Raw genomic sequence first — 26577 nt, 5'->3', positions numbered from 1 at the left:
GATATAATCAAACTTGCATGCTTACTAAATTAAATAAATAAATGAAAAACCAGATATGGTGAAGGCAAGCAAATTGCAGGGCATACCAAACCATGCTATTTATTCACCTTTAAACCCGTTAGGCAAACATTAAAAGCTTCAAGTAAACACCATAAGGTATGGAGTCTTTCCGAATCATCCAAACCTCTTGAGTTTGCAAACTTGGGCTGGAAGTCTTGTGGGAACAGAGTTTCATGTGCGTTTTCTGGTTCTTCCTGCCTTTAACTAGGGCTGGAAATTCCATAGGAACAGTCTTTCTTGTGGCATGTCAGCACTTGAGCTTCAAGTCTTGGCTTGCACGCACAATAAATAAATAAATACATAAACAAATAAATACAATTAAATAAATTAGCTTGAAGAAAGTTATCAAAACTTTCAAATTAAACTATACTTTTCAAAACTAAAAATGTGTTCTTTTCTGGTTTGAGGTTATTTCAAACTACTTGTCTATGAATGTAGGGTCAGATTTTTAAAGGTTGTATTTACAAAGAGCTTTTCAGAGGTGCTTAAAAAATTGAAAAGTCTGGCCTCTCACAATCCTGAGAAGTACTCGTGGTTGAAGTTCTCTGTTTATCCACAGAGGGTGCAATTTACCCTCACAGTAAAATCTATTTTGAACGGGCTTGTGTTGGCTCTTTGCACAAGGATGAATTACACCCAGAATGAGCAGCAGCAGCAAAGTAAGCTTTTCTATAGGGCTCATATAACTCATAACCCTGACCTAAGGACATTATAATTCAGCCCTTGGTTTCTGAGACAGCCAACCAGGTTTCTAGCTAGCACCCTTTGTGATAGTATGGGTTTTGGTCCATTAGAAATTGAGCGACTCTGTAGGATGGTGTTTGTTTGTTTGTTTGCTTGCTTGCTTTATAAGACACCTAGCAACCATCAGTGTGGAGTAATTTTCAGTTATTGTGAGCCTTGGTGGCATCAAGACTCTTGCAGCAATCTAAAGGTTAAAGGCCTTTATCCAGTTTCCTGAGTCATTTGTCTAACTTTTGGTTTGAAAGCTGGGTGATGTTTCAGATTGGTTCTTCTTTTATCCTAACTGGTTTGCCCATTGGTATTTAAACCATTAGTAACATAATTCGTTTCCTTACACCATGGTGAAATTGCATCAGAATGTTATGTCATGTTCATGGCTCTTCACATGAAGCCCTCATGGGCTTTAGAACTTCAGAACATGGGCTTCAGAACAGAATTTCAGGGTCCATGAATAAAAGAACATAAATACATAGGAATGGCCATAAAAACAGGCAATCATCAAGTGACCCATCCCCTGTCATCCACTCCCAGTTTCTGATAAACAGAGGCCAGAGACACTATTCCTCCCCATTAGGGATGTAAAATTTCAATTAATTGGCTAATCAAATCGTTGATGCATTTTCCATTGACCATTTGATTAGTCGATAAGGGTGTGCCCGCCTTTGAAGTGTAGCAACAGCCCTAGGGCTGTTGCTACACTTCAAAGGTGAAAGCGCTGTGGGGAGCACGGGGCTAGCGGGGGACTCAAGCAGTCCTCCACTAGCTCTATGCTCCCTGCAGCATTTTAAAGCGGCAGTGCCACAAGGAGTCAACCAGGAACTCTGAATGCATGCGGCATTTCAAAGTGGCAGCACTGCATGAAGCCCGGGGTCTGGTCTTCGGCTCCATGTGGTGCTGCCACTTTGAAGCATCTCCTCTCCCCCTCCTCCTCCTTCCCTGTCTTGCTGCTTCTTTATGATAGAGGCAGCGGGGGGGGGGGGGGGGGGGGAGCGTAGTGGAGTGGAGCAAATAGTCAACTAGCCTGTCGACTATCTAATAAGCATTGCTTATTGGATAGTCGGATAGTCATTGCCATCCCTACTACCCATCCTGGCTAGTAGCCATTGATGGACCTATCCTCCATTAATTTATTTAGCTCTTTTTTGAATCTTATTAAAGTCCTGGTCTTCACAACATCCTCTGGCAAGGATTTCCATGAATAGGTCATAAGCACTTCCCCAAGAAAAGCAGGACAATCTTACAAATAGTAGGACAGACAGGAGCCAAAGTCTTCCTTTAATACTCATTTATGTCCTGCAGTTTATAAATATGTATTATATGAAACCTAAATAATGAAAAGAAAAGAAAAATTAAAAAAGAAAAAACATACAAAAAACACTATAACAAAATTAATACCACTTTCCAAAATGGGGAGGGAGAATCATTGATAATTACTAATATGAAAGAAAATTCTATAGCATTTTGCATACCCTGAGTATGACCTCAAGATATTAACTGAGTGACAGCAAGTTTAAGAAACCAGATGGAAGACTAATGCAAATATCCCCAATGTGTCTGAATGCAAATGTAATGCAAATATCCCCTATGTGTCTGAATCTTCTGAAAACATTTCATTTCATTTCATTTCATTATGGCTTATGTACATTCTGCTTGCTTTCTCATTCTCTCCAGATATAGCATCCCACGCATAGGAAAGAAATAAACCTCAGACCTGTACTATGAATGGCAGAGTACAGCTAACTATATTCCAGGCCCATATTTATTTTACTTACTTTAACCTCTCCACCAGCTATAATGCTGAAGGAGAGTAGGGCTACAATGGTAAGGATTTAAATAAAATATTTGTGTCATTCAAAGTCATATACCAACATCAAAACTCTGTACCTCATTCAAGATCCTACATTTAACTAGCACCCCTAACTGGAATCGGATGGGGTATGAGTCAGCTACCGAGGTATTTTGATGCACTTTGCCACACTGGAGAGGAATTTCATATTTATTAAATTTTAGGACTTTCATTCAAAAGCTAACAGGGCAGCTTCTCCTGAGAAAATACCGCTACCACCCTTCTAGAAACTTCTGTCTGTCTAGAATACTCTTCTATTTAATATGTGTATTTTTATTGCAAAGTCATCACTGTTTAATAGAGATGGTGTACATAATTAAGAATAGCATAATTAAGAATAGGACAGTTGTTCTTCTGAGCGCCTTGCAGAGATTTTCAAAGGCACAAATGGGAGTTAAGTGGCAATCTCTGATTGACTTTCAATGGGAGATGTGCTGCTAAATGCCCTTTGTTGCTTCTCATCAGATTGATTTCTCAGCACCTTACAATGCATTCTACAGTATTCTCAGAACCACATCTTGCCAGCTCTCTTTCTGTCTTTAATTTTCCTCTTTGTCAACTGCTGTCCTAAATTGAACTTTTTCATATTTTTAAGCTGTAGCTGGAAATTGTCTATCCTTTTTCTATCATGATATCTGCCAAGTGCTTACTAAGCAATTCTAATGTGGTCTGGTAAATCAGCTTGCCTGCTCTGATCTGGTGGAAATTTGAGAATGAAGAGTTATTTTTTATTACTGTAGGACATCTGTCTTATTAACTGATCATGAAACCCGGTAACCAAAAGCTTCCAGCGGCAATAAATAAAGTTACAGAAAAAAACCCCAGCTTGCTAGTAAATATGTATTATTATTTGCATTGTGATAGCACGGAGTCGCACTAGCCCTGGGCCAACACCCCTTTGTGCTAGGCACTGTACATACATACAACACAAGGGCAGTCCATACCCAAGAGAGCTTGCAAGGTATAAGACAATAAGTGCCGATATCCATACTCCAGCAGTCTAACTATAGTCAAGATTTGGTGGGGGTGAGGTAGTGGATATCAAGGTGAAGGAAAATGAAGTACTTTTCCAGATTACTAAAGGAAGCTCCTCCCAAGCATGAGGGACAGCATGGGAGAAAGCCAAAAGGTTGTGTTTGCTTTTTGAAATTTGCCAAGTGGGCAATGGACTCTGGCATCACTGGCCAATCATGGATGAGTGTGGATAATGTGATGGATAGGGCATTGAAAGTGAAGACAAACATTTTATGTTTAATGCAATAGAGAAGGCAAAGGTAAAAGTGGCTGGAGAAGTCAAGGAAGGCATGAATGGAGTACTGGTTTTGAGCTTTGCCTAGGAAAAGGACACTAGAGACTTTGGCAAGAGCTCTTCTCCTCCTACAATATGTGAGTTCCAGAAGTGGAACCCAGATTGGAGAGGGTCAGGTTTGGAATTAGAGGAGAACACCAGAAGGTAATTATGGATATTGTGCTCAATGAGCTTAAAGCTGCAAGAGGACTGTAGGGCTGGAGCTGGAGAGGCAAGTGGGGCTAAGGATGATATGTGTGCGGGTTGCTTGTTTTAAGATGGGAGATATTAAAGCGTTCTTGTATTGTGAGGAGAAAGAGCCAGTGGGAGAGGTTAAAGAGAAAAATAAGGACTGGCAGGATAGTGGGCTTGAGGGGATGGGGTGAGGTCACTGGGGCACATGGGGCTGGAAGAGGAGGGATGAGGTGAGGTCACTGGGGCATACGGGGCTGGAAGAGGAGGAGAGTAGATGAGAAATTGTGAAGTTCATGAGTAGGGTTGCCAGATGGTCTCCCAAAAAATACTGAACACACGGGCTAAAAATTTGTTGGGCAAAAAAAAAAAAAAAACCCACTAACGCCGAACACACATCCTGTGTGTCTACTACCAAGAGCCACTAAGCTGCCGGGGAGGGGGAGAAGGGCGACCATGGGTAGGAAGGTGACTCCCCCATATCCAGGTCTTTGGGTGTCCCAGTGGGAAGAAGCAGAAATTCCACCCTTGTCAGTTTTGGCTGAGCGCCCGTGGAAGGTGCCTAAATGCAACTACAAAGCACCTGCGGGCTTCTCTTCTGGACTATGGCGCGACAACACGCTTGAACAGTGCTCAGGAGCAGGGACAGGGCTTCTCCTCCTCCCCAAGGTGTCACTCCTCTTCAGATGCAATCAGCTGAGGGCTCCCAGTGCCAATTGTGCCCCACCTACTAGCCACTCCCCCCTCGCCCAGCTTCTGCACACAACCACAAGCTTCCAGTGCTGATCACGGCCCCACCTTCCAGCCCCCCCCGTCCCCCGCCAGGCTTCTGTCCGGCGCCCAGCCAGAAAAACTGAAAATACCAGACATTGCACATGTCCGGTATTTTCTGAATTTTTTTACTGGACAGAGGGCGCAAAAACAGGACTATCAGGTAGAATACCGGACACCTGGCAACCCTATTTGTGAGGGGGACAAGAGAGTTTATAAGGGGGAATAGAAAGAGAAGAACCATCAATGGGAAGGGAAAGTTTATGTTCCATTTTCTCTTTAAAGAAACTGGTGAATCCTCTGCAGTGAGAGGGGAGGAGGTGAGTTGAGGAGTGAGTCAAAGGTGGTGAAACGCAATTGCGATTGCAGGTGTGGGAATCCATTAACTTACAGACATGAAGCTGTAGCAAGGAAGATGGTAGAGCTGCAAGAGGAGAGAATGAATTTGTCGTGGAGGAAGTCAACCTGGTCATGGGATTTCTGCCAGAGATGCTCCATGGGGTTGGAAGCAAATTGTGGGGGGTTGGGGGAAAGAAGGGGAGAATGAGCTAAGGCTTAGGAGGTCTAACAGGGCAGACCTTGAGTTGGGTGGCAGGGGCAAACAAAGGTTTAGGTTGATCAGAGAATCAGCCACTGTATAAGAAAGACAAGGCAAGGAGGATAGGGTTGTGAGCAGATGTTGAGTCATCCGTGTTGATGGACTGGACATCACAGCAAATCTGAATGACAGGGATGAGAAGGACTGAGGGACGATACTGAAAGTGACTAGATGCGGTTCAGAGAAAGGCAACTGAGCATGAGAGAGAGACCAGTGCTTGGTGAGACCAAATGAATGGCCATTTTAGTAACTATGAAAGTTGCACCTCAGCTGTGAGTAGAGCAAAGAGGTGAAGATATGAAAATGTGCAGCTAAGGATCAGAAAGACCATCAGCACTGAAGTTGAGGTCACTGAGGCAGAACATGAGAGACTGAAGGGAGAAAGAGAGAGAGCATAGAGTCAAAGTCAGAGAGGAAAGCTGTTTGGAAGAGGTTGGCTAAACAGTAACAGCAACATGGAGGGACAGAACAGAAAAGTGGGTAAAAGTGTCAGATGTGGGGTTGCTCAAAAGAGAAGAGATATCATCTTCCGTCTTGGCCTACCTATTGAAGTGAAATGAGCTATGCCAATTTGTACCAGTTGGGTACTGTAGCTGAAAAGAGTGTAGTTTTGTGTCAGGCTCTTGCTTTTTTGTTAAGGCAACCTGGGAAAACCTAGTTGCCGACATGGATATGCCTTCTTGGTACCTGGAAAGAGTAAAGCAAAATGCCTACTGAGTCTGGGTCTGGGTCTGGGTCTGGGTAATATTTTGCAGTACATTTGTGTCAATTTTGTGTCAATGAAAAGTGCATGTTGATAATCCTAAGTAAGAAGTCTCGTGTTGAATCACACACATATGTCATGAATGGAAAGCAAGGCTCAAGCTATGTTGGAACATTGGAGAAAGCCTTTACAGCACTTCTTTGGAGTGTGGGGTCAGCAGGGACAGCATCCCAGTACTTCTAATCATTGTAAAGTAAACCAAGGATTATTCATGCTAAACGTATTGGAATTTTAATACGAACCTGTTTTCAAAAATCCCGCCTCCTGACCTTGCATTCCAGCACTTATTTTTTTTAGAACTCGGGCTCTGAATGTGAGTGAATGAGATGCTGAACCTCCTCCCGTGATATCATTTAAACTGAAGTTTCTTTGCAGTGTTGCTATTTCAATTAAGTTTATTTTGTTATGTTTTTTCCTTATGTGAACAGCATCCATTTAAGTGTTTATTTTTACTCAGCAGTGTTGTATTCTTTCATCAAATTCACTATAGGGAAGTACTCAAAGAAGGGCCAAAATAAACACCAGGGTAATAGGTGGAGGCCTTAAAAGACAATAAATAAACTCTGCTTATATCATGCTAGTACTATTACAATTTTCTTTGGACAAAATTATTGCTAATGTGTTGGTATTAGTTCTCCTTTTGCCTGATTAAGTAGCTTATACCCTTATGGTGAGACGACAGGCTTCTAGTTGGAGTTTTCCCAGTGAAATATGGCCTGACATTCAAAACCAGAGGCTTGCATTTGCTGTTCATTCTTTATAAAAGAGATCCTAATCTCCACAAGATAAACTGCTTAAATAAAAGTTGATGAAAGAACAGTCCGAATAGTGGATTATGCTCTAACTATTTGACAATACTCTGCATTAGGACAATTCTTCACTTGTAGCCTAAGGGAAGCTGGTCAAACAGCTGAGGTTTTAGACATTTTCAGGATTGTATTGATCTTGATTTTTTACCATGTTAGCTTTCATTCAGATCTTGTGTATTAGTGTTCATTTTGTACCCAGAAGAAATTATAAGGAAAGGGTTAAGAGCAAGTTTTTTATTCATCTGTTTTAAATCCATAAATGTGAGCCCCTGTGCTGTTTCTAGGTTTCGGATTACGCTGTGATTTATAGGGAAAGGCTGCTCTCCGCAAGTTAAAATCCCATGTGTTTCTCCACCATTGTAAAGCAACAAATCTTTGAAAGCACTTCCAGTTTTAAAAGTTGCAGTTTTGAGCTATGATTCTATCTTTTGTTCTTACGATAGTATTCAAAAGGGAAACAAAGCATCCATATCACAGTCCTGTGTAACCTGGCTTTTGAGGTATTCATTATTTTTGGGTTTCACAAACTAAAAAACTTGTTTGCAAGAGATTTATTTTATTGTCCTCTTTTTTCCCTCAATGAATACACACACACACACACACACACACACACACACACACAAAATGTAGCTGCAGGACAACACATTTATCAGTGTGTGTAAGTTATATCCAAAGTTCCAGTAGAGAGAGTGTGCCAAAAGCTGTGCTAACCTAACAACCCATCCAACCCCGCTGAATCCTGACATTGCATGAGCTGTGAATCAGTGCAGAATTTGGCCTTGTGTGTGTGGTTTTTTTTAAAACCAGACATATTTCACACACAACCATGAAATAGTACATAGGTTCTCAATCTAGGGGCTGCAAAGAGATTGTATCCACCTTCCTTTTCTTACAGCTAAATGGGAGAAGGGATCTCAGCACTTCATTGTGTGTGCGTAGAAGGTTGGGAATCACTCAACAGCATTATCTGGGTCCCTTTCCTTTTTTTAAAAAAAAAGGTGAATATAACGGTTTAAGCCAAGTGACGATCCTTTCCTTTCTGGTGTTTTTTGTCTTATGACTCCTCTCATTGTAACAGCAAAGCTGACTGTGGGGAAAGGGAGTAGCAGAGGAAACTGGGAGGAGACCATAGTCAATACTAATTTTCTAAGTAGTTTTATTTGTCTAGAACTGATGGGTATAGTGAAGCCTTCAACTGCTGTGCCTTGCTGGAGCACAAAAACTAGAGTGTACCAATGCATCAGGCTCCTTGCCTGTCATTTCTTTGTACAACATAGGAAATCCCTTTGCCTGTGTATTTGCCACAGCTAAAAGAAAAACAAATTATTGGGGCAGGAGGAAAAAAATTGAAGGAGGCTCTGGCTGGAGCCATTATGTGTAATTTAATAAGAAGCAATGCACTATTGTTTTGACCTAGTGCAATTCCCCAGTGAACTACTTTAGCTGTGGATACAATAAAGAATTCCTCCTTTTGTTGCAAAGCAAGAAAGGTTAAATAAGATTTTAACTGGCATTACATGGCAAACCTAAACTAAGATGTGCGATGCAGCATATTTTTGAAAAAGCATGGTTAAATAAACTACAATGTGCAGCAAAAGCAAACAGCCAAAGCCCTCTGGATGAGTTTGGTTCAAGGCCTTGGTGGGATAAGGTCTACACAATCAGTGTTTTGCAGGTTTCGGTTAAATAGTGTATGGAAAGTGTGGGTCCTTGTATGGATACACAGTTTGTATCCACATCTGATTTACAATATGCAAACATGGTTCCATATGAAAAAATGGACAGTTGCAGACTTGCAAAGCTCTAGTAATCTGTTCAGCGCACATATGGTGGGTGTTCTAGTCCCATCCATTTTAAGATTAAACTCAATGGGCATATGGACATCTCAGGACAAATTCAATAAAGAGGTAGTTGTCACATAAGCTGCATATTGTATATAAAGTTGTATATAACTTGCATCAATTTGGCATTCCAAGGATATTCAGTACAAGTGGGCCACTTGGTAGAGCATTAAACCAGGGAGTATAAAACAAGTACGACAGGAGGGCTGCTTTCTCTTATATAGGTTGAACCTCTCTAGTCCAGCACTGGTCTGGCATGATTTTAGTTAGCAGGATGTCCACTTATTTTGGATGTGGCCAAGTTTCCCAGAGTCCCATAAAGTTTCTTTACAGCCACCAGTCCTGCTCTCAGTGTTCTGTGCTGTGATTTAGCTCTGATTTACCCGTAATTGTCTTCTAAGAGCCCAGTAAGCAGTGGAAGTGTTTGTAATGCAATATTAGACAATCTTGACCTCCCGTGGTTTGGCAAATTCTCTGGTTCAGCACAGTTCAGGTCCCGAGTATGCCAGACTGGAGAGGTTCAACCTGTACTGGTACATTCCTATTAATTAAGCATGCCTTATTTGCTTCTGATGGGTAAGTTACATTAAATTTGCACATTCACTGGAGGACAGATATGTGCAAGCTACACTGTTTTACCACTTATATCCTTTTTCTGACCAGTTTATTTAATCTTTTTATCACCACTGATTTTGGCCCATTCTGTTTTCATATAAGTAAACTCTAGGGGTCACCATTTCTGCTGGAGGAGGAAGTTAAAAGCATTTTTAAAAGTAAAATGTACTCTTAATTAGTAGATGCAAAACAGAATGCATATTCCGAAAATTCTCATGCAGTGAAGTTACAACCCTGGGTTCTTTCCTATGTGTCTGTAAAAAAAGGAGCTTAATTTTATCAGATCAGGGTTATAAGAGAGTGCCATGAACTGTTTACTTATCTATAACCACACTTGTGTCCACTTACTCTTGAATTGTTTGGCCTTAAAACAATGTAAGAAAGTCTTTCTTCGGACCTAATATATTGTAGATAGGGAAGACATGAAGGCATGTGTGATTTAGTATCAGGAAACTTGCCTGAAAAGGAATGAGTATCACAAATAAATGAGATCTGGGCCGTATCTTTACTCCAAACTCTGGAGTTAAAATGAATATTTTCTTTTCAAATTTTAGTTTGTTTTGTGTAAATTAGCAAATCCTGGTGCCAAGAGTGGAAGCAGCAGTGTCAAAATATATACCAGAGACTGTTCAGGAAGTACATGCAATCTCATGAGAGAGTCTGCTCTCACCAGATTTTCAGCCTAAGCTTTCAAAGAGAGGGCCACTGTTCTCTCCTGGTGTAACTGGGTGGAACCCCAATGAAATCACTGGGGCTGCATCCATTTACTCCAGCAGAGGATTTGGCCCTGAAAGACTGTACTGTATATGACCTCAACTATAGTGTTTGCACCTCATCAGCACTTAAAATAGTTAGCTGTCCTTCACAAAATATACAAGAACGAACGTAGGCAGCACAGATGAATTATGGCCAATTTTAAAATGCAAACTATTTTAGTCTTTTTTAAAGCTTGATATAATACAAAGACTCTTCAGTAAAATACAACAGAGTTTGTGGTTTCTAGTTGGTTTTAAAATATTTAGCATTCTATGTAAATGTGTCTTCTGCTGACCAGTTAAAGTACTGTAACAGTGGACTCTGATCTATTCTCTGTTAGCTAGGAGTCAATGATTGTAATACTTTGAGGATGTGGTGAGGGGCGTGCACAAGAACCTGGGAAGAGATAGAAGACACACACCCTGGACACTATAGTCGAGAATAGTCATCAGATGGTTTTACCTTGGGCAAGCCCTTGCCCATCCTCTCAGTCCCACAGAAATATTTCTCAGAATTTTGTTCTTAGAAGATTCAACTGTCAAATAGACTTGAGTTCCTTACTGAGTTCTGCCAGTATACTGAGGTATAAATGAGATGCTGCATTGTAAAGAGAGATTATGCTTCAAAGGAGACATTACACCAATGTCCTGGCCAACTTACCCTTATGAATATCATTTGTGCTTTGCTACATTTTTGCTGAGCTCATTCTGGATGCCACATTTGCACATTTAGACATAGGTTCACAAAAGCATATCAGTCAGCACATGCTAAAATCCATCCCTGTTCTAGGCACATCCTGGCATTCAGGCATATGCTTACGTGGCGCTGAACTGAGTAAATCTTAAATTCTGTTCTAAAAAGTTATGCTCTCCTGAATCACTGTCATAGACACCATCATTAGCACGCTGTATAAATCATTTTATAACCTTCCGTGGGAAAGATACTTTACAAAATTTTGTTCTCTTCTGAAAATGCTTTTGATTAGCAACTACTCTGTTTTTACTGTTAATTAAACACATTTCTTTATTAGAGTTCCAAAGACAACATGATAGTATATATTTCATATATGCGATGCTGCTGTATTTCCATGTCTGTTAAGGAACCACAAAACAAGCTACCAGTTTTGTCTCTAAAGCAAAGAGAGATGGAGATTAATAAATTACATAGGTAATTTCTGGTTTAAATCTATGTTTTGTTTTGTTTTTAAGAGAGCAGAAGTGAAGGTTGGTGTTAAATAGAAGTTGCAGTGGATTGAAGGGACACTGCAGCATTTAAAATTCATATTTAAAAACAACAGGTTTCCTGATCTTTTACTAATGGAACTGTGAAAATACTAGGGAAAATCCTGCAAATATAATTCAAATTTTAACTTTGATTATGTTGACATTCAGCGATATTATAGCCCCAAAAAATTATGGGTGGATATGTTCACCAAAAGATTGAGTTTGAAGTGAATATGACAGAACATGCTTGAATTTTGAATTTGTAATCTGTAGTATTCACAGGGAAAGCCAAACCATTATCTCCCCCAAATCAGGGAACAGAAACAGTATTATGTGATGTATAAGTCTAATCAAAACTGGTCATGTTTCTAGCATTAGTTATGTGCAGCAGACTACTAAAGTGCAAACTACACACCAGGAATACGTCACTGAAAGTGTTTAATGGCAATACTGAATGATTCAGTAGTTGGAATAATGAATTCATTTGAGACACTCATAAGCTTTTCGTGTTTGCATACAGAAAAAGATTAAGTTAAATAAATACTTGATTCATGACAAAATTTCTTGCCTGGATCTAATTAATAATAACACAGTTGGTTATTAAAACTGAAAGAATTTAAAAAATCTTGTCACCACTTATGCACTGTTTATTTTTTGCATTTAGCCCAGTGTAGTCATTGAAAAAATAAACTAATCAATTTAATTTGTGTTTGCAGTCAGTTTCTAATCATGTATTAGCAGGAAGCTGGAATGTTTGGGTTGCAAATACTAGAGAGAAAGTTGTTCTTTTACAAATAAGCAGTTTCTATAAGTTTGACAATAATACAGAAACATTTAACTTAATGTTAAGCTTGGTCAAAGCCCATTTTTACTAAATTTAAATTGTGTACTCATATTGTCCTGACAGTGTCATTGTATTTTTCTAACACTTAGGGGCAACTTTTGGTAATACATCCTCAGGATGTTTTAATGAATCATTTATGGGTGAGGTTCTTTTGCTGGGCGCTCTCAATAAATCATAAAGATTCTTTCAAAAGTCTATTTTCCTAAATATCTGTTGTAAATAATGGTTTCCAAGTTCCAACAATGAATAATAATAAAAGAAAGCCGGGTAGCACCCATTGTTTTCAATAGGCAGTTACTCTGATTTCAGTCTCTAGTACTGTGGTCAAGCATTTCCTGTTGTATAATGTAAAAAGATGCAATTTAATCCATTTCAACCCATCACATTTAAAACATTGCTCAATAATGAGCAGCTCCCTCAAGCATAATGTTCAAGGAATGACAAAATGTGTGAAAAGACAAGAATAACCTTGGCCCATAGCAAATTCTATGCTGAAAAGCTCTAGAGAACAAATGATGAAAGATTTCATTAGACATAACTGCACTAATGAAATGGCTTAATGTAGGTATTCTGAATTTCTTTCACCAGATTTTGTTTCAAGGCACAGTTTTCTGTGCCTGTGTGGAAAATATATTCCAGTTCACTTGTGAAGTGTATTATTAAAATCTGATGTGTTAAAGATAAAGTTCAAGTCTAAATACAGATTAGTGCCAAAAACTTCAAGCCAACCAACTTCAGACTTTGTTCTTAGTACTTTATTTCTGTCTAAGGTCAAAAATCCAAGAAGACTGCAGAGAATTTAAATATGCTTAAACACTGAGCTCAACTTAACTCAGCGATAAACTTACAGAAAAATGGGCATTTTGTACAAAATATAAATCTGCGACTCCTTCCTTCTAAGCTTCTGAGTTCTTGTAGTGCTTATCCAGGGTAGACAGTATTGAGTTTTAACCACAGATAATATCAGTGTCCGTGTACCTTGGAAGGACCATGGCAAACGTTATGGTCCTGATGGTAATAATATTGTGCAAGTGAACAAAATCAACAAACAGTATCAATAGGAAATTAGTACCACCTTTCCTTTGCCTCACTGCTCTAATATTTACATTAGTACTAAATCTGTATGTGAATCACCTTCCTGAAACAAGTATGTGCGCTAGCAATTACTAAAGAATGTATATGAAATTGACGAAGATTTTTAAATATAATACTGCCTCTTAGTAAATTATGCAACTTCTTGCAAATAAACAGACAAGCAAAATGCAAAATCAGAGAATGCGTTCCAAACATGTACGTCACAAAGACAGTGACACAAATCACCAAAAAGCAGGAAATCCAAAGTTTAGGCTGCCAATCCATCCTTGAGCCCATGTTGTTATGAAAAACAAACAAACAAGGAAACCACATTGACGTGAGCTCGGGATGAAGTGACAACTTCAAATTAGGAACTTCCTGGCTTTTTTTCTGAGTGGAATATGACAACCTATTTTAAATAGGAACAAAAAAAGAAAAATAAATCTTTTGAGAAGCATTGAAAATTGCATACATTTTACCAGTTTCCTAATATTTAATCATCATTTCTAAGAATGTATTATAGCCTGTACTGAATGAATTGTAGTTGTTTAAATTCATCGTGTATAAAATATCTGTATCTTAATTAAAATTTATATTATTAAATTAGTAGAACACTGCACATAGACATGACCAAATCCTCACACTGAACAATTCTCTAATTGTCTCATGTCAGTATTGTGTGCTCTGTTATGGACAACAACCTTTTGAAATGTTTCTTTTCTCCAGAAAAATTGTTGCATTTTGTACAAAAATAGGAAAATGGTTTAGCTTGCTTTCTTCCTGCATTTAATGAACCCATTTAGAGATTATATTCAAAAAGGTATCTTCATGGAAATTCTTTTTTAGATATTGATCCTACAAAGCAATGCCCAATGGGGTGTCCCACCAGTTCATTTGCAGTTTTGGGGCTTCAGTTCCCAACTATGCAATCTGTACTTCTGGTGTGGATTCTTGCATCTGTGCAGAAACCCATTCACTTCACCATGAGTCTATGTAAATTTTAGGCTTGCAGGACGGGAACATACCTTTGTAAATGTGTCAAAATTTTAGGAAACTATGTTATAAAAAGATTATTTGGTCAAAGACACGTTTGCTCTATCTTAAATGGCTCTATTACAATATATGCTGAGCATTATAAATTTCTCACTAGCCAATCAGCATATGATTCTAGGATTATCTAAAAATCGGCAGCCCTGATATTATAACCTTGGGAGTAAGGCTGTCATTTCAGATTTAGAATTCTGACTGGCTGCTGAAGAGTTTACATTTCTCCAAGTGGTGATTTCCATTATAACCAAGTAAACTAGTTGCGGAAGAAAGAAAGAAAGAAAGAAAGAAAGAAAGAAAGAAAGAAAGAAAGAAAGAAAGAAAGAAAGAAAGAAAGAAAGAAAGAAAGAAAGAAAGAAAGAAAGAAAGGAGGGGAGGGGAGGGGAGGGGAGGGGAGGGGAGGGGAGGGGAGGAAAGGAAAGGAAAGGAAAGGAAAGGAAAGGAAAGGAAAGGAAAGGAAAGGAAGAAGCCCAACGCCAACAATTCTACGGCATAAATTTCGTCTAACGTATGGTATTGAGGCTTGACTCACTAAGTTATGTGTTAGGTTTTTCACACCCGACTGTGTTATTACAAGGAGTGCCTCCGACAGCCATGCATTATTACTGTGTTTGAGTGCAAATGTAAAGCCTTGTCCGTAAATGTCAGAATATAACTGGTTTTGGTTTGTATTAATCCGTTGTCCCTACTTGCCTCGTATTTCTTTCAGTTTTCAAGGGATTATTAAAACTGCCCCTCTAAGTATATCTCAGTCAATTCAGAGGCACAATTCCTGTGGTGTTAACCATTCCATTGTTTATTTGTTATTCCATCTCTCCATTCCAAGCCCAATGGAAATCTCGTGATCTGTGTACAGTGTTTGTGAGTGTCAGAATATATATTATTGACTGCAGCTGTGCTTCCATTGCATTTGGGATTACAGTCAAATTAGCATTGCTGAATGTGGTGTAACATATTGTTCATCAACTATTTGTCAAGGCATTTAGTGGGTAAACTGATTCTGATCTATCGCAGCATAATGCACACATGGTTTTCACTGATAAGCATAAATTCTTTAAAGAATAACAAGTGTGCCTGTCATTGTTATGTATTTGCTTTCCACTATCATAGTTTGTGCGTGTGGATGTTGTACACAATTGTCAGCTCGCATGGGTGACATTTTCATTTATTTTAGTTTTTAAATGTCCTATGTTTTATGTGCCTTTTATAATGAAAAAAATCAGTGCCTGTCAAGGGACAGATAAGCTTCATTATGTTTTATTTATTTTTATTTTAACTGAGCGCTAATAATATACTCTTAGATGCAAAAGCACAGAGAAAGAATGTCTGTGTAAAAGGCATACAATCCAAAGCCCAGATCCTGCAAACATTTAGGCACATGCTTAAATTTATAGATATAAGCCATCCCACTGAAGTCCAAGTTAGTCAGCTACAGTCAACAGGATTATTCACATCTGTAAAGTCAAACGTGTGAATAAAAGTTTGCAGGGACTGTGTTAAACAGATCTGTTTGTAATTGCCAATGACATTCCTTTTTGTTGCCAACTCCTTTTTGTTGCCACAATTTCCTTAAAGCCCCAGTTGCTGAAATCATGATATTGCATGAGAATCTCAGCTTTCATTATGTTTCTGGCCCTCGAGGTTGCAGAAAACCTTGAAAAGATGCAGCGAACGCACCCTTAATGTCTCAGAAAGCGAGAAGGAACCAATGTTTTTAATATCTTTTGATCTCATGATTTTTTTGCTAGTGTAATTATTTTTTGGGGGGGTGGATATTTTTTGGCTCAATACTGAGACTATTTTTGCTTTTTGCTAACGTGTGTGGGTTTCTTTTTATTGTAGCCTTTTATGCTATCAACATTAAACTTATTTACAAAAGGTGGTTCAATTTAGGTCTTTCATCTCTACAATATAACACCAATTCATTTCAAATTGTATTGACAGCAACTGAAAATCATTTGCTTGCTTATAGGTGCTCAATCAGCTATGTGAAATAAATTCTTGGTTCTGATCCAAGATCATTGTCACCACTGCTAAAACCGACACTGCCAACATTATGGCTGAAAACCAAATAGACACTAAAACTATCATATCTTTCCCACCTCCTGAGATGACCCTGACAACAAGCCTACTGTGCATTGCAAGCTATTGTCATGCTGTACCTATGCAGTGGAAAACAAGCCATTAGGGATGGATTGTTTTCACCAACATTAAATTCACTTAAAGAAGGAGAGAGTTCAGAGAAAGAGAATGAAATAACTTTGAAACCTTGCCAGGAAAGGTGGGGGAAAGCCTTATCTGGCTTTTGACCAGCAACATGTATGTTGTAGTGTCACCTGAAGCCAGAGTCAGTGATTGTAGATCTGGATTTTATGGGCATAAAATGTTTAAGCTTAATTTTAAGATAATGATGTGTGGGATACTTCTCTTCATTATTAGGAGCACTCAAATATTTACTTGCAGGTCACTTCAGAGATATCAATTAAGTTAACGAAAGTTTATCATAGAGTCTAATCCACGGTTTTATGTAAATATGTAAAGGAAATGGTCTTTTTTAAAATAACTCAGCTCTCTTTCTCCCCACCCACATGAAATATTTACAAAACTTTTTGCTAAAGCTAAGCAAGTCCAAACCTGTGAAATGTAGGGGCTAGATTTCTAGAGTGCTCAACTTGCAGTTAAAAGATTTTCAGGAGTGTGCAGCAAGTCATGAAAATATTGCTTAAAAAAGGAAAATGTACTATACAGCTGGTTGGAAAATATGCACATAGGATGGAGTTCCTGAAATTATAGTTTTGTTAATACATCTCCTTTCTGCCTGGGATTACCAAGGTGTTACAGATGGTCATACAATCAAATATAGCAAGTTAATGTTTAAACTCTACATTTACAAAAGCATTTGTTATCAGTTTGCAGAAGACATCAAACAACTGAGAATCATATTCTTGGCTATTAATTAAAATCCTTATTCCTTCTTTTATTGCAAAAACATTTGATCCTTGGTTAGCAGGGGAACCTTGTATGAAGGGTCTCAGGTATTTTCAGTGTTAACAGAACAACAAGTATTATGTGGGAGTTTCTAAAGGGGATGTGGTGTAGAAGAATAAAAGAAACGTCTTTCAGTTTTCTGGTTTCCTTTCATAGAAGTAAATATTAACATTTGAACAAAGAGTGATTAAAAACGGCTGTGCTAGAAAACCGCATGTGGTGGGGTGAATAAGGAGTTATGAAAACGAGAAGCAATTCTTACCAGGTTAAAAACTAACATTTTTCTGTGAAAAGGTATTTTAACTGGTAAATTGAACAGTAATATGTCAATAGGACCAGATAGTATTCATCCAAGAGGATCTCAGGGCTAACTGTGCTTATGTAACCTGTCACTTAAAGTTGCTTCATATCAGATAATTGTAGGGTAGCTAATATAACACATATTTTTTAAAAAGTTTCCAGACAAAATTCTGGCAATATAAGCCTGTAAGTCTAACGTCAGTACCAAGCAAATTGGTTGAAACTATAATAATGAACACAGTTATGAGATGCATAAATAAATACAGTAAGTTTGGAAAGAGTCAACACCACTTTTGTAAACGGAAATCTATTAGAATTCATTGAGGAGGTCAACAAATGTGAACAAGGGTGATCCAATGTATACAGTGTGCTTGGATTTTCAGAAAGTCTTTAAGAAGGTCCCTCAACAGAAGCTCTTAAGGAAAGTAACCAGCCCTGGGATTAAAAGGGAAGATCTTCTCATGGATCAGTAATTGGTTGAAAGACAGGATGCTATCTATAGGTCAGTTTTCACAGCAGAGAGAGAAATAGCTGACCCCGATAGAATGTGTACTGGATCAGTGTTATTCAACATATTCATAAATGGTTTGGAAAAGCAGATGAAGTGTGAGGTGACAAAATTTACAGATGATACAAAATTACCCAAGATAATTCAGTCCAAAGCTTACAGAAAAGAGATACAAAGGGATCTGGAAACTGAACTAAACTGGAAAACAGGACGACAAAATGGCAGATGAAATTCATTGTTGATAAGGGCAAAGTAAAGCACATTGGAAAACATAAACAGTAATATGTGTACAAAGTGTTGGGGTCAAAATTAGCTAGTATCACTCCAGAAAGATTTTTGAGTCATTCTGAATAGTTTTCTGAAAACATCTATTCAGTATGCAACCATCGTCAAAAAAGATAACAATGTTAGGAACCATTAGGAAAGAGGTAGATAATACAACAGAAAAATTCATAATGCTGCTGTACAGATCCATGGTGCACCCACACCTTGAATAATGTGTGCCCCATCTCAAAAACATACATGTGAACTGAAAAGGGTGCATAGTAAGGCAACAAAAATTATTAGGTATAAAAAAGCTTCCATACAAGGAGAGATCCAAAAGACCGAGACTGTTCTGCTTAAAAAAGAGATAGGGGGGGGGGGGGGCACTGACAGAGGTCTGTAAAACTACAGATGGTGTGCAGGAAGTGAATAAGGAAGTTTTATTCACACTGTCACACAAGATCAAGAGGTCACCCAATGAAATTAACTGGCAGCAGGTTTAAAACAAACTTAAGAAGTATTCCATACCATGCACTGTCAACCTGTGGAACTTATTGCCATGGGATGAAATATAACAGGGTTAAAAAAAAACTAATTTCCTGGATGATAGGTCAATCAATAGCCATTAGCTAAGATGGTCAGGATACAGTCGTGCTTCAGGTGTCTGTAAACCTCCAACTGCCAGAAGCATCTGGAACTAGTCGTTGTTAAAATCAGGATACTGGGCTAGATAGACCATCAGTCTGAACCAATGTGGCCATTCTAAATGAAAATGGTTGGTTTTCCAGACAGGGAGGAGTAAATTTGTGAATGAAGATGAAATTTCACCAGTTACTGTGGAAAACCAGTTTGCTGGAGGAGATGTGTGGCTACTCAGAAAAAAAAATAGATTATGTGTAGGGCTAATAATACTGCTGAGTTGTGCTCTGCAAGAGATTCAGACATGTAAAAGACCTTCATGTGAGAGGGTGTGTCTACACTACAGGGCTTTTTTCAAAAAAAGTGGCCTTTTTTCTAAAAAACTTCACAGCAGTTTTTTCTACCGCAGAAAACCTCATTTTACACCTGACATAGGCTACGTCTACAGTGCAGGCATCTTGCGCAATAATTTTTTGCGCAAGAGTTCTTGTGCAAAAAGTTCTTGCGCAAGAGCACGACCACACTGCCATGTGCTTTTGCGCAAGAGCTGTGCTTTTGCACAAGAGCATCCATGGCAGTGTGGACGCTCTCTTGTGCAAGAAAGCTCTGATGGCCATTTTAGCCATACAGGTTTCTTGTGCAAGAAACCCCTGTTGCCCGTCCACACGTGCCTTTTTGCGCAAGAGCTCTTGCGCAAAAAGGCATATTCCTCATAGAAAGAGGAATAACTCTTGTGCAAAAAGCTCTGTGTTCTTATGATCTACTGTACTTTTTCTTGCGCAAGAATGCACTTGTAATAGTGTGGATGCTCCACGAGTTTTTGCGCAAAAACTCTGCAGTGTAGACGTAGCCTCAGGGAGAGAGTCATATGGTCACAAGTTAACATTGTGCAGTACATTAAGCGTAAGTCGTAGAGATAAAATTGTGTGTATGTGTGTGGTCCCAATAACGGTGTGTTGTGGCCTGGAAGGAATTGTTGCCTCTTTCATAAACATCCACTTGTCACGAAAGCCCTTACTGAAAGTTATTATCCTTATTATATGGCTGGAGATGTTCTCTTTGATCCAACTCACTCATAATGTTTTTCCTACAGGCTGCGAGAACACCACCGTGCTGCTATTAAGGTGATACGTCGGATGCAGTACTTTGTGGCAAAGAAAAAGTTTCAGGTACGTTTTGAACAGAGGTTTGGTTTTCTAAATAAACCCTTTTATATTCCTGGCTTATTGTTTCTTTTATGCATTTAAGAAAAAAGAGACTTGCACAATTCAAGTCCGTAATGGTGAGTCACACCCACTATTCTCTCTGTCCTTGAATAGGGTGGTTGTTTAGCAGCAGGTTAGTCAACTGTGGACATACTGGGAATAGGCTAAGCTGCTGAAATGCAGCCTGAATTAAAATGTTGTTTTCTGCTAATGGACTTGACCTTTCACCTGCTGTTATCTCCGTCTCATTCTTGCAATACAAACATTCTCATATGTCTTCATTAATTCTGAGTTGTGAGTTACTGTCATGCTGACTCAGTAGACTTAGAGATTAAAATACTACCTTAACCTTGTTTTCTATCTTGTACTCGATGTTAATGAAATCCTGATAAGGGATAGTGATGGAAATTTGTTCACATACTGCTAGGTTTTTGCTTCCTTTTTCTTGTTCCTTCTCCAAAAGTAAGAAACCCCTCTCCAAGTTCATGAGATAATCAGTTATCACTATGTCAGTAGCCTACATTGACATTTCTTCTGTTTCATTTTAGTTGCTGGTATTTTGGATACATAAGCATTTAACAATAGCAAATTAACTTTGGCCTGGTCAATAATAAGTTGCACCTGTCTGTCAAAGCTGTGGGTGTTTTAAAACCAATTTAGTTGACCTGATAGAAACCCCTGTGTCAACACTCTGTTTGATTTTAAACAGCTCATATCATATCATATCAGTTTAGCTTGTATCAGCAATTTACTAATGGAAGTCAATGGGCTTTGTGCCCTTATATTGCTTTGGCCTTTTGCAAATCTCCCTCTCTGTGTTTTAGTTTTACATTTTAAAATATAGGTCTTAGCCCCATTTATTGTAATTGCTAATTCGAATTAATAAATATATGGTAATACATTCAATTAATACATTCAAAAATCCTGGCACAATAGGCATAATAGGTAAAAGTTGCAAAAGGGGTTAAGTGGCTTGGGAACCTAAGTCCCATTTTCCAAAGAGACTTCGTCACCATTATTAATAATCATAACTAGGGTGACCCGATGTCCACATTTTCAATACAGTCCCATAATTAAGTCCTGGAGGTTTCCCAACTTTTTCTTAAAAATGGGCAAGTTGTCCCATATTTGTCGTCTTCTCCCCCCATCAATACTGGTGGGTCCTACTGTTGGCAGTATCCCTGCTCACCAGCTGGCCTCCCACCAGTGATGAGTAGGGGGTTAAGTGGCCGACAGTGACAATAGATATGCAAGGGCTAGTGGTGGGATGAAGATGCAATATTCCTGTGGCTGAAAGTAGCTCCTGTCCCTTTCCTCCTGTACAGTGCAGAAAGCTGCTGCTGGCCACATTCTGGTGTGAACCCTGACAAAAATCTGAGGAGGGCACGTGAACCCTCCCCACCCCCGACCTATATTACCGTAGGAAAATCTGGCACTATGTACCAGACGGGGGGGGGGGAGGGGTGGAATCTGTCCTGGGGGCCCTCCCAGGCATGGAGGACCCAGAGCACAGGGCTTTAGCCAGTAACCCCCCCCCCCCCCCCCGCCACCCCACCCCTCAGTGATAGGTGTATTGAAGTGTGCATGTGTCACCTCTCCCCATGTATGAATGGGGGCTTAAGGGAGTGTGTGTTACTCCTCCTTGTGAATTCTAAAGCCTTAAAGATGGTAAATAAAAAGAATCCACCTACACAGTATTTCTTTTTAACAGGGGGTCAGTCAACCTGATGTTAATTTGAATGTTTGTACTGCATAGTTCTGACTGATTCCCATTGAACGTTCTTGAATACAAGTAATTTTACTAGGTGACCCATATTCAGCATAGGGAAATATGCCCACCCTAATCCTTAACAATACACTTCCCACCTTCAGTACACACCATCTAAAATGAGTTTGTTACTCCTCCACTTTAAATGTTTGAAGGAATATGAGAATTATTGAAAAGTTGGTCAACAATTATTGGCAGCCCTTAAAAGCTCCCTATGTTAATAAGATATAAAATGGCACATTTATTTCTGGCAATCACAAAATCTAGGCCCTGATTTCACCAATGAAATGTATTAATGTTACAAAAATATTTTACTACTTTGCTACTGTGTAGTGATTTCTGAAAACAAAATCTCATCTGGATTTTTAAATTTGGTACAGCTGGTATTGCCTCTTATAGTTAGACTTGCCTGATTCTTCCTAGTATAAGGCCTTGTCTCTGGTTGCTTATAACTTTGCCAAACCTTAACTGTTCAGGCTGAAACCTTCCATGCTGGGTCTTTGCCTCAGGCCACATTTTTCTGCAAAGTTTCAATTTAAATGGCTTAGCTGTTTCTGAGAATAAGATTAATGAAATATCCAGTGTTCTGCCATATAAAAAATAATTCTTACACCCAATTAGCTGAGAAAATCTGGTTTCTCCATGTTTTGGGGGCAGGGACTTGAAATTCGAAAGGAGTTCATCGTGATGTCAGAGATGTGCTTTTCTGATGTTACTGTGAGAAACTGCCTGAATTTGCCAATTATATAAAGCTTTGATTTACCCACATTCTAGAATCTGGTTGTGTTGCCAGTTGCTGAACCATTCCTCTCATAAGTTTAGACCCTGAAAATATTTGTTTTGACTTAACAGTAGTTCCACACCTTATAATCTACTTCCCACCTGGGATTTGTCAAAAACAGATTTTAAAAATGCCTGATTATCTTGTACAACATTATCTACCTGGAAAGTAAACTAAAGTCCTCTGTAACAGATCAGTTGTTAGACAGAAGCTGAAAAAACATTGGACTGAACAGAATGGGACTATTCTTTTCATACTTAAAATTATTTGTGCTTGGTACCCAATTTGCCATCATGGCTCCTCCATTCTGCTATATGTTTTCCCGTCTGCAAGAAAACATGTTTCGCACTGTCTGTCCAAATTGCGTAAGGATGTTGTCTAACCTTCCCAGCATGTATAATTATTTTTTAACAATTAGTCTTAGCCATTCAAAATTAATGAAGAGTTGTCAGCTGACATCTAAATGAAATAGACCTCAAGACCATTCTACATGCTAATGATGTGCTGCAGAATCTTCCAATTAAGTTTTATTTGGAGCTATCCAAAACTTCCAGATCTCTGATAATAAAGTTAGGGGTTGGTTTTCCAAAAAGTTCCAAGGTATTTAAGGGAAAATTTTCAAAAAATGTTCTACTTGTCTTAAAGACCACAAATGCCATTGAATTTCAATGGGATTTATGCTTCTATTATGTGTTTTTGAAAAACTCGCACCAAATTGGGAGAAATCAAGCATTCTTCCTTTGAGTGTACATTATATTGTAAATCTACTTTGTTCTATTGTAGGCCAGAAAGTGGAACCTTAAAGGAATAAAATGTTTAGAGTTAAATATGTAAAGTGTCTGCTTTCCGTGGAAAATGTATGTTTTTGTTGGTGTTGAAAATCAAGATGTTAGAAAATAAAAAAATTTGGACTTAGTACAGAGGGACAACTTGTGCTTAAAGTTAAGTGTTTGCAAGATCAGTGCCTAAATATTTATTTTTTATGCGTCCAGAAGTTTGATGTTGAAAGAATAAAGAAAATGTCCCAAATGTATTCAAAATAGGTCCCAATGCAGCAAGGTGCCTAAGCTGTGCCAGATCTATTCAGGATACACCTGTCTATCAAATTCTGTGAAGCTACATGTTGTTTTTGAAAAAGATATCAGTCAACAAGGGATGGTGGGGCTGCCAAGGAAAAATGACAATCAGAGCTCAGTTTCAAAGACTTGTTAAAAAGTCATTGTGAGAAACCAAATGGAGACTACATAGACATGTCCAATGGCTTGAAAAGTAACACCAAAAGACAACTTCATTTCTGAGGAAAGCAGAAATGCATGCTCCATTTGGAGGCCATTTTATAACACAGCCCTCTAAGTCTAATGGCATCACTAGGCACGGCCACAGAGCTGCATTGTCTCCACAAGGGTGAATACATCACTATTGAGGGAAAGGTTCTATAGCAGTGTTTCTAAAACTTTTTAAGACCAAGGAACACCAAACAATAATTTTTTTTATGGACAACACCAAGGATTTTTATTGCTGAGAAAAAAAAAAAAAGCCCAGAGGGAAAAGTTGTTGAGCAAAAAAAAAAAAAGGGGGGGGGGGGAGGCTTGTCCCTTTAAGGGTGGCCATTTTGAATTCTCTTCTCTCCACAGCACACTGTTCTATAGAGTCTACTAGAAAATGGTATGTTGAGGGCTTAACAGGATCATGGGTAATGCCTTATGTCAGTTAGGGGCAACCAAGGTTAGTCAGTGGGCTACAGGAGTGGCCCTTCTTAATCTCAGTGGGCTGCAAGATTGGCATAACCAAGATCGACTCCTGGTATAAGACCGTTTTGTTAACTGCATATGCATACCTAAAATTTTTTTGGGGGGGGAAGCTGATTGATTGGATGCAGAGGCAGCTCACAGTCAATGTGTGCCATCAGCATGCACCTCACTTCACATACCCTTGCTTTACGTGTGTGTCACTTTTGTAATACAGTTAGGGAAAAATACCTATGTAGATGAAAACCAGCAGAATCTGGCAACCTTGTGCATGGGCACAAAGTAAACAAAAAGTCTTGCGGACCACACATAGAACCCCAATTGGCTGCATGTGGCCCTCAGGCCATAGGCTGCCTACTGCTGTCTTAAATCTTATTCCATCCCTCTGCACAAGAGTGAATTTCACACATAAGGAATCAATCAACCACTTCTAGTACAGTCTAGTTTATCCACACTATAATTTATTCTCAAAGCAGAGTACAATTCTTGAACGTCCTATTTAATTAATTCATGAGCATAATAACATTTTTACATGCTGTTACGATGGTGAAAGCTTTTAAACTCCTGGGCTCAAATTTATGTGCACTGGCACATGTCTGATCCACACAAACAGGACAGGAGAGCAGGATATGATTGCTGAGCCTTAAAACTATTTTTTTAAGCATCTGTTTCATTCCAGAAATTTTCTGTTGAAAGGAAATTAGTTTTCTGCAAAAAATAACTTTCATTCATGCACTGTAAGTATCTAACATTAAAAATCTGCTGTACATGGTGTACAAAGCTAAAATGCAGCTTGGTGTTCTGGTGATGACATGAGGAACTAGTGTCTCTGTTGTGGTTTTAATGATGTCACCAGAAGTTCTTGAAGTATTTATAGCCTTATAATTCAAAGTTTTACCACTTACTGGACTGTACTTTATATGTGATTCGGTTACCTTGCTATCAATCACGAACTGTGTATGTAATCTGCTATAATCACTGTATAGGGCTCTGGAAAACAAAATTGTTCAAAGCAACATGTACTTCAAAGGCTGTTGCGCATATTTGTACTTGACTATTGGTTGTGCTGCCCAGAAATTCCCTTAGCATTGGCTTTCCTCTTCCTTTCCCTAGTTTGACTCTTGCTTTAGCATGCATCTAATAAGGAACAACAATATGAAGCCATGCCCATTTTTAATGTTTGTCATTCACTCTTGTGCCTTCTGAAAACTCTCTTCTTGAATTTGATGCAAAATTCTTTCCTAACTCTGGCATACCAGGATACAATCCATACTAATGAGTAGCTGGGTCACCTCTGTCCTGTAACCTGGGGGTGCTCTTTACTATGTCTTACTGCTCACAGACAGCTTGGTTACATGAGAAATAAAATGGTTACAGGAAAAATAAAAATAAGATACATTAAGATAATAACTTAACAAACTTGTTAGTTTCAAGCAAAATTTCTTAGCACATGCTCCAGCAGATTACTGACAAAACTCCTCAGGTGAGGATCCTTCCTCCAGAGTCCAGAGGCTGCTTTCTTGTCTCTTCAGGTACAGTGAATGTGTGAGGTAGGAAGGGGCTGTGTGCTTTTGGGGTGGGTCCCTCTTTTTTTTATAGCTTCATTTCTCCCTCTTGAAAAACATTTCCAGCTGAGTTCCAGGATGCAAAGTGTTTGTGGAAGGATATTTCCTCCTGGTTCTTGCACCTGTTCGAACTTCCTTTGTTTTCCTTTCCTTCTCGGTGACTGTTTACTGCTTAAATGCAAATTAAGCAGAGCGCACATCCCTTTGTTTAGTACAGACCTCTTTGCCGACTTTGTTTGGATAGAGCTGTAGGATATAGAATATATTTTAATAATACAGGACAATCTTATAACTTCCGATACAATGTTGCCATACACGTTTTACCAGGACAATACCGATC

General features: G+C 38.8%; 1 protein-coding gene across 2 annotated transcripts in view; it reads left to right on the top strand.

Annotated features, from left to right (window-relative positions):
- The window catches only part of KCNQ1 (potassium voltage-gated channel subfamily Q member 1), a 580522-nt gene that overhangs the window by 387527 nt on the left and 166418 nt on the right, over nt 1-26577 (top strand). For both annotated transcript variants that reach the window (XM_075928134.2, XM_006134905.5), the window contains one exon: nt 20264-20339. In XM_075928134.2, the coding sequence (XP_075784249.1) occupies nt 20264-20339 (76 nt within the window). The remainder of the gene's footprint in view (nt 1-20263; nt 20340-26577) is intronic.

Source organism: Pelodiscus sinensis, chromosome 5 (genome assembly GCF_052426305.1).
Source record: "Pelodiscus sinensis isolate ZL-2025 chromosome 5, ASM5242630v1, whole genome shotgun sequence".
Taxonomy (NCBI): Eukaryota; Metazoa; Chordata; order Testudines; family Trionychidae; genus Pelodiscus; species Pelodiscus sinensis.
The sequence above is the reverse complement of the archived record's forward strand: the minus strand, read 5'-3'. Positions and strand labels throughout refer to the sequence as shown.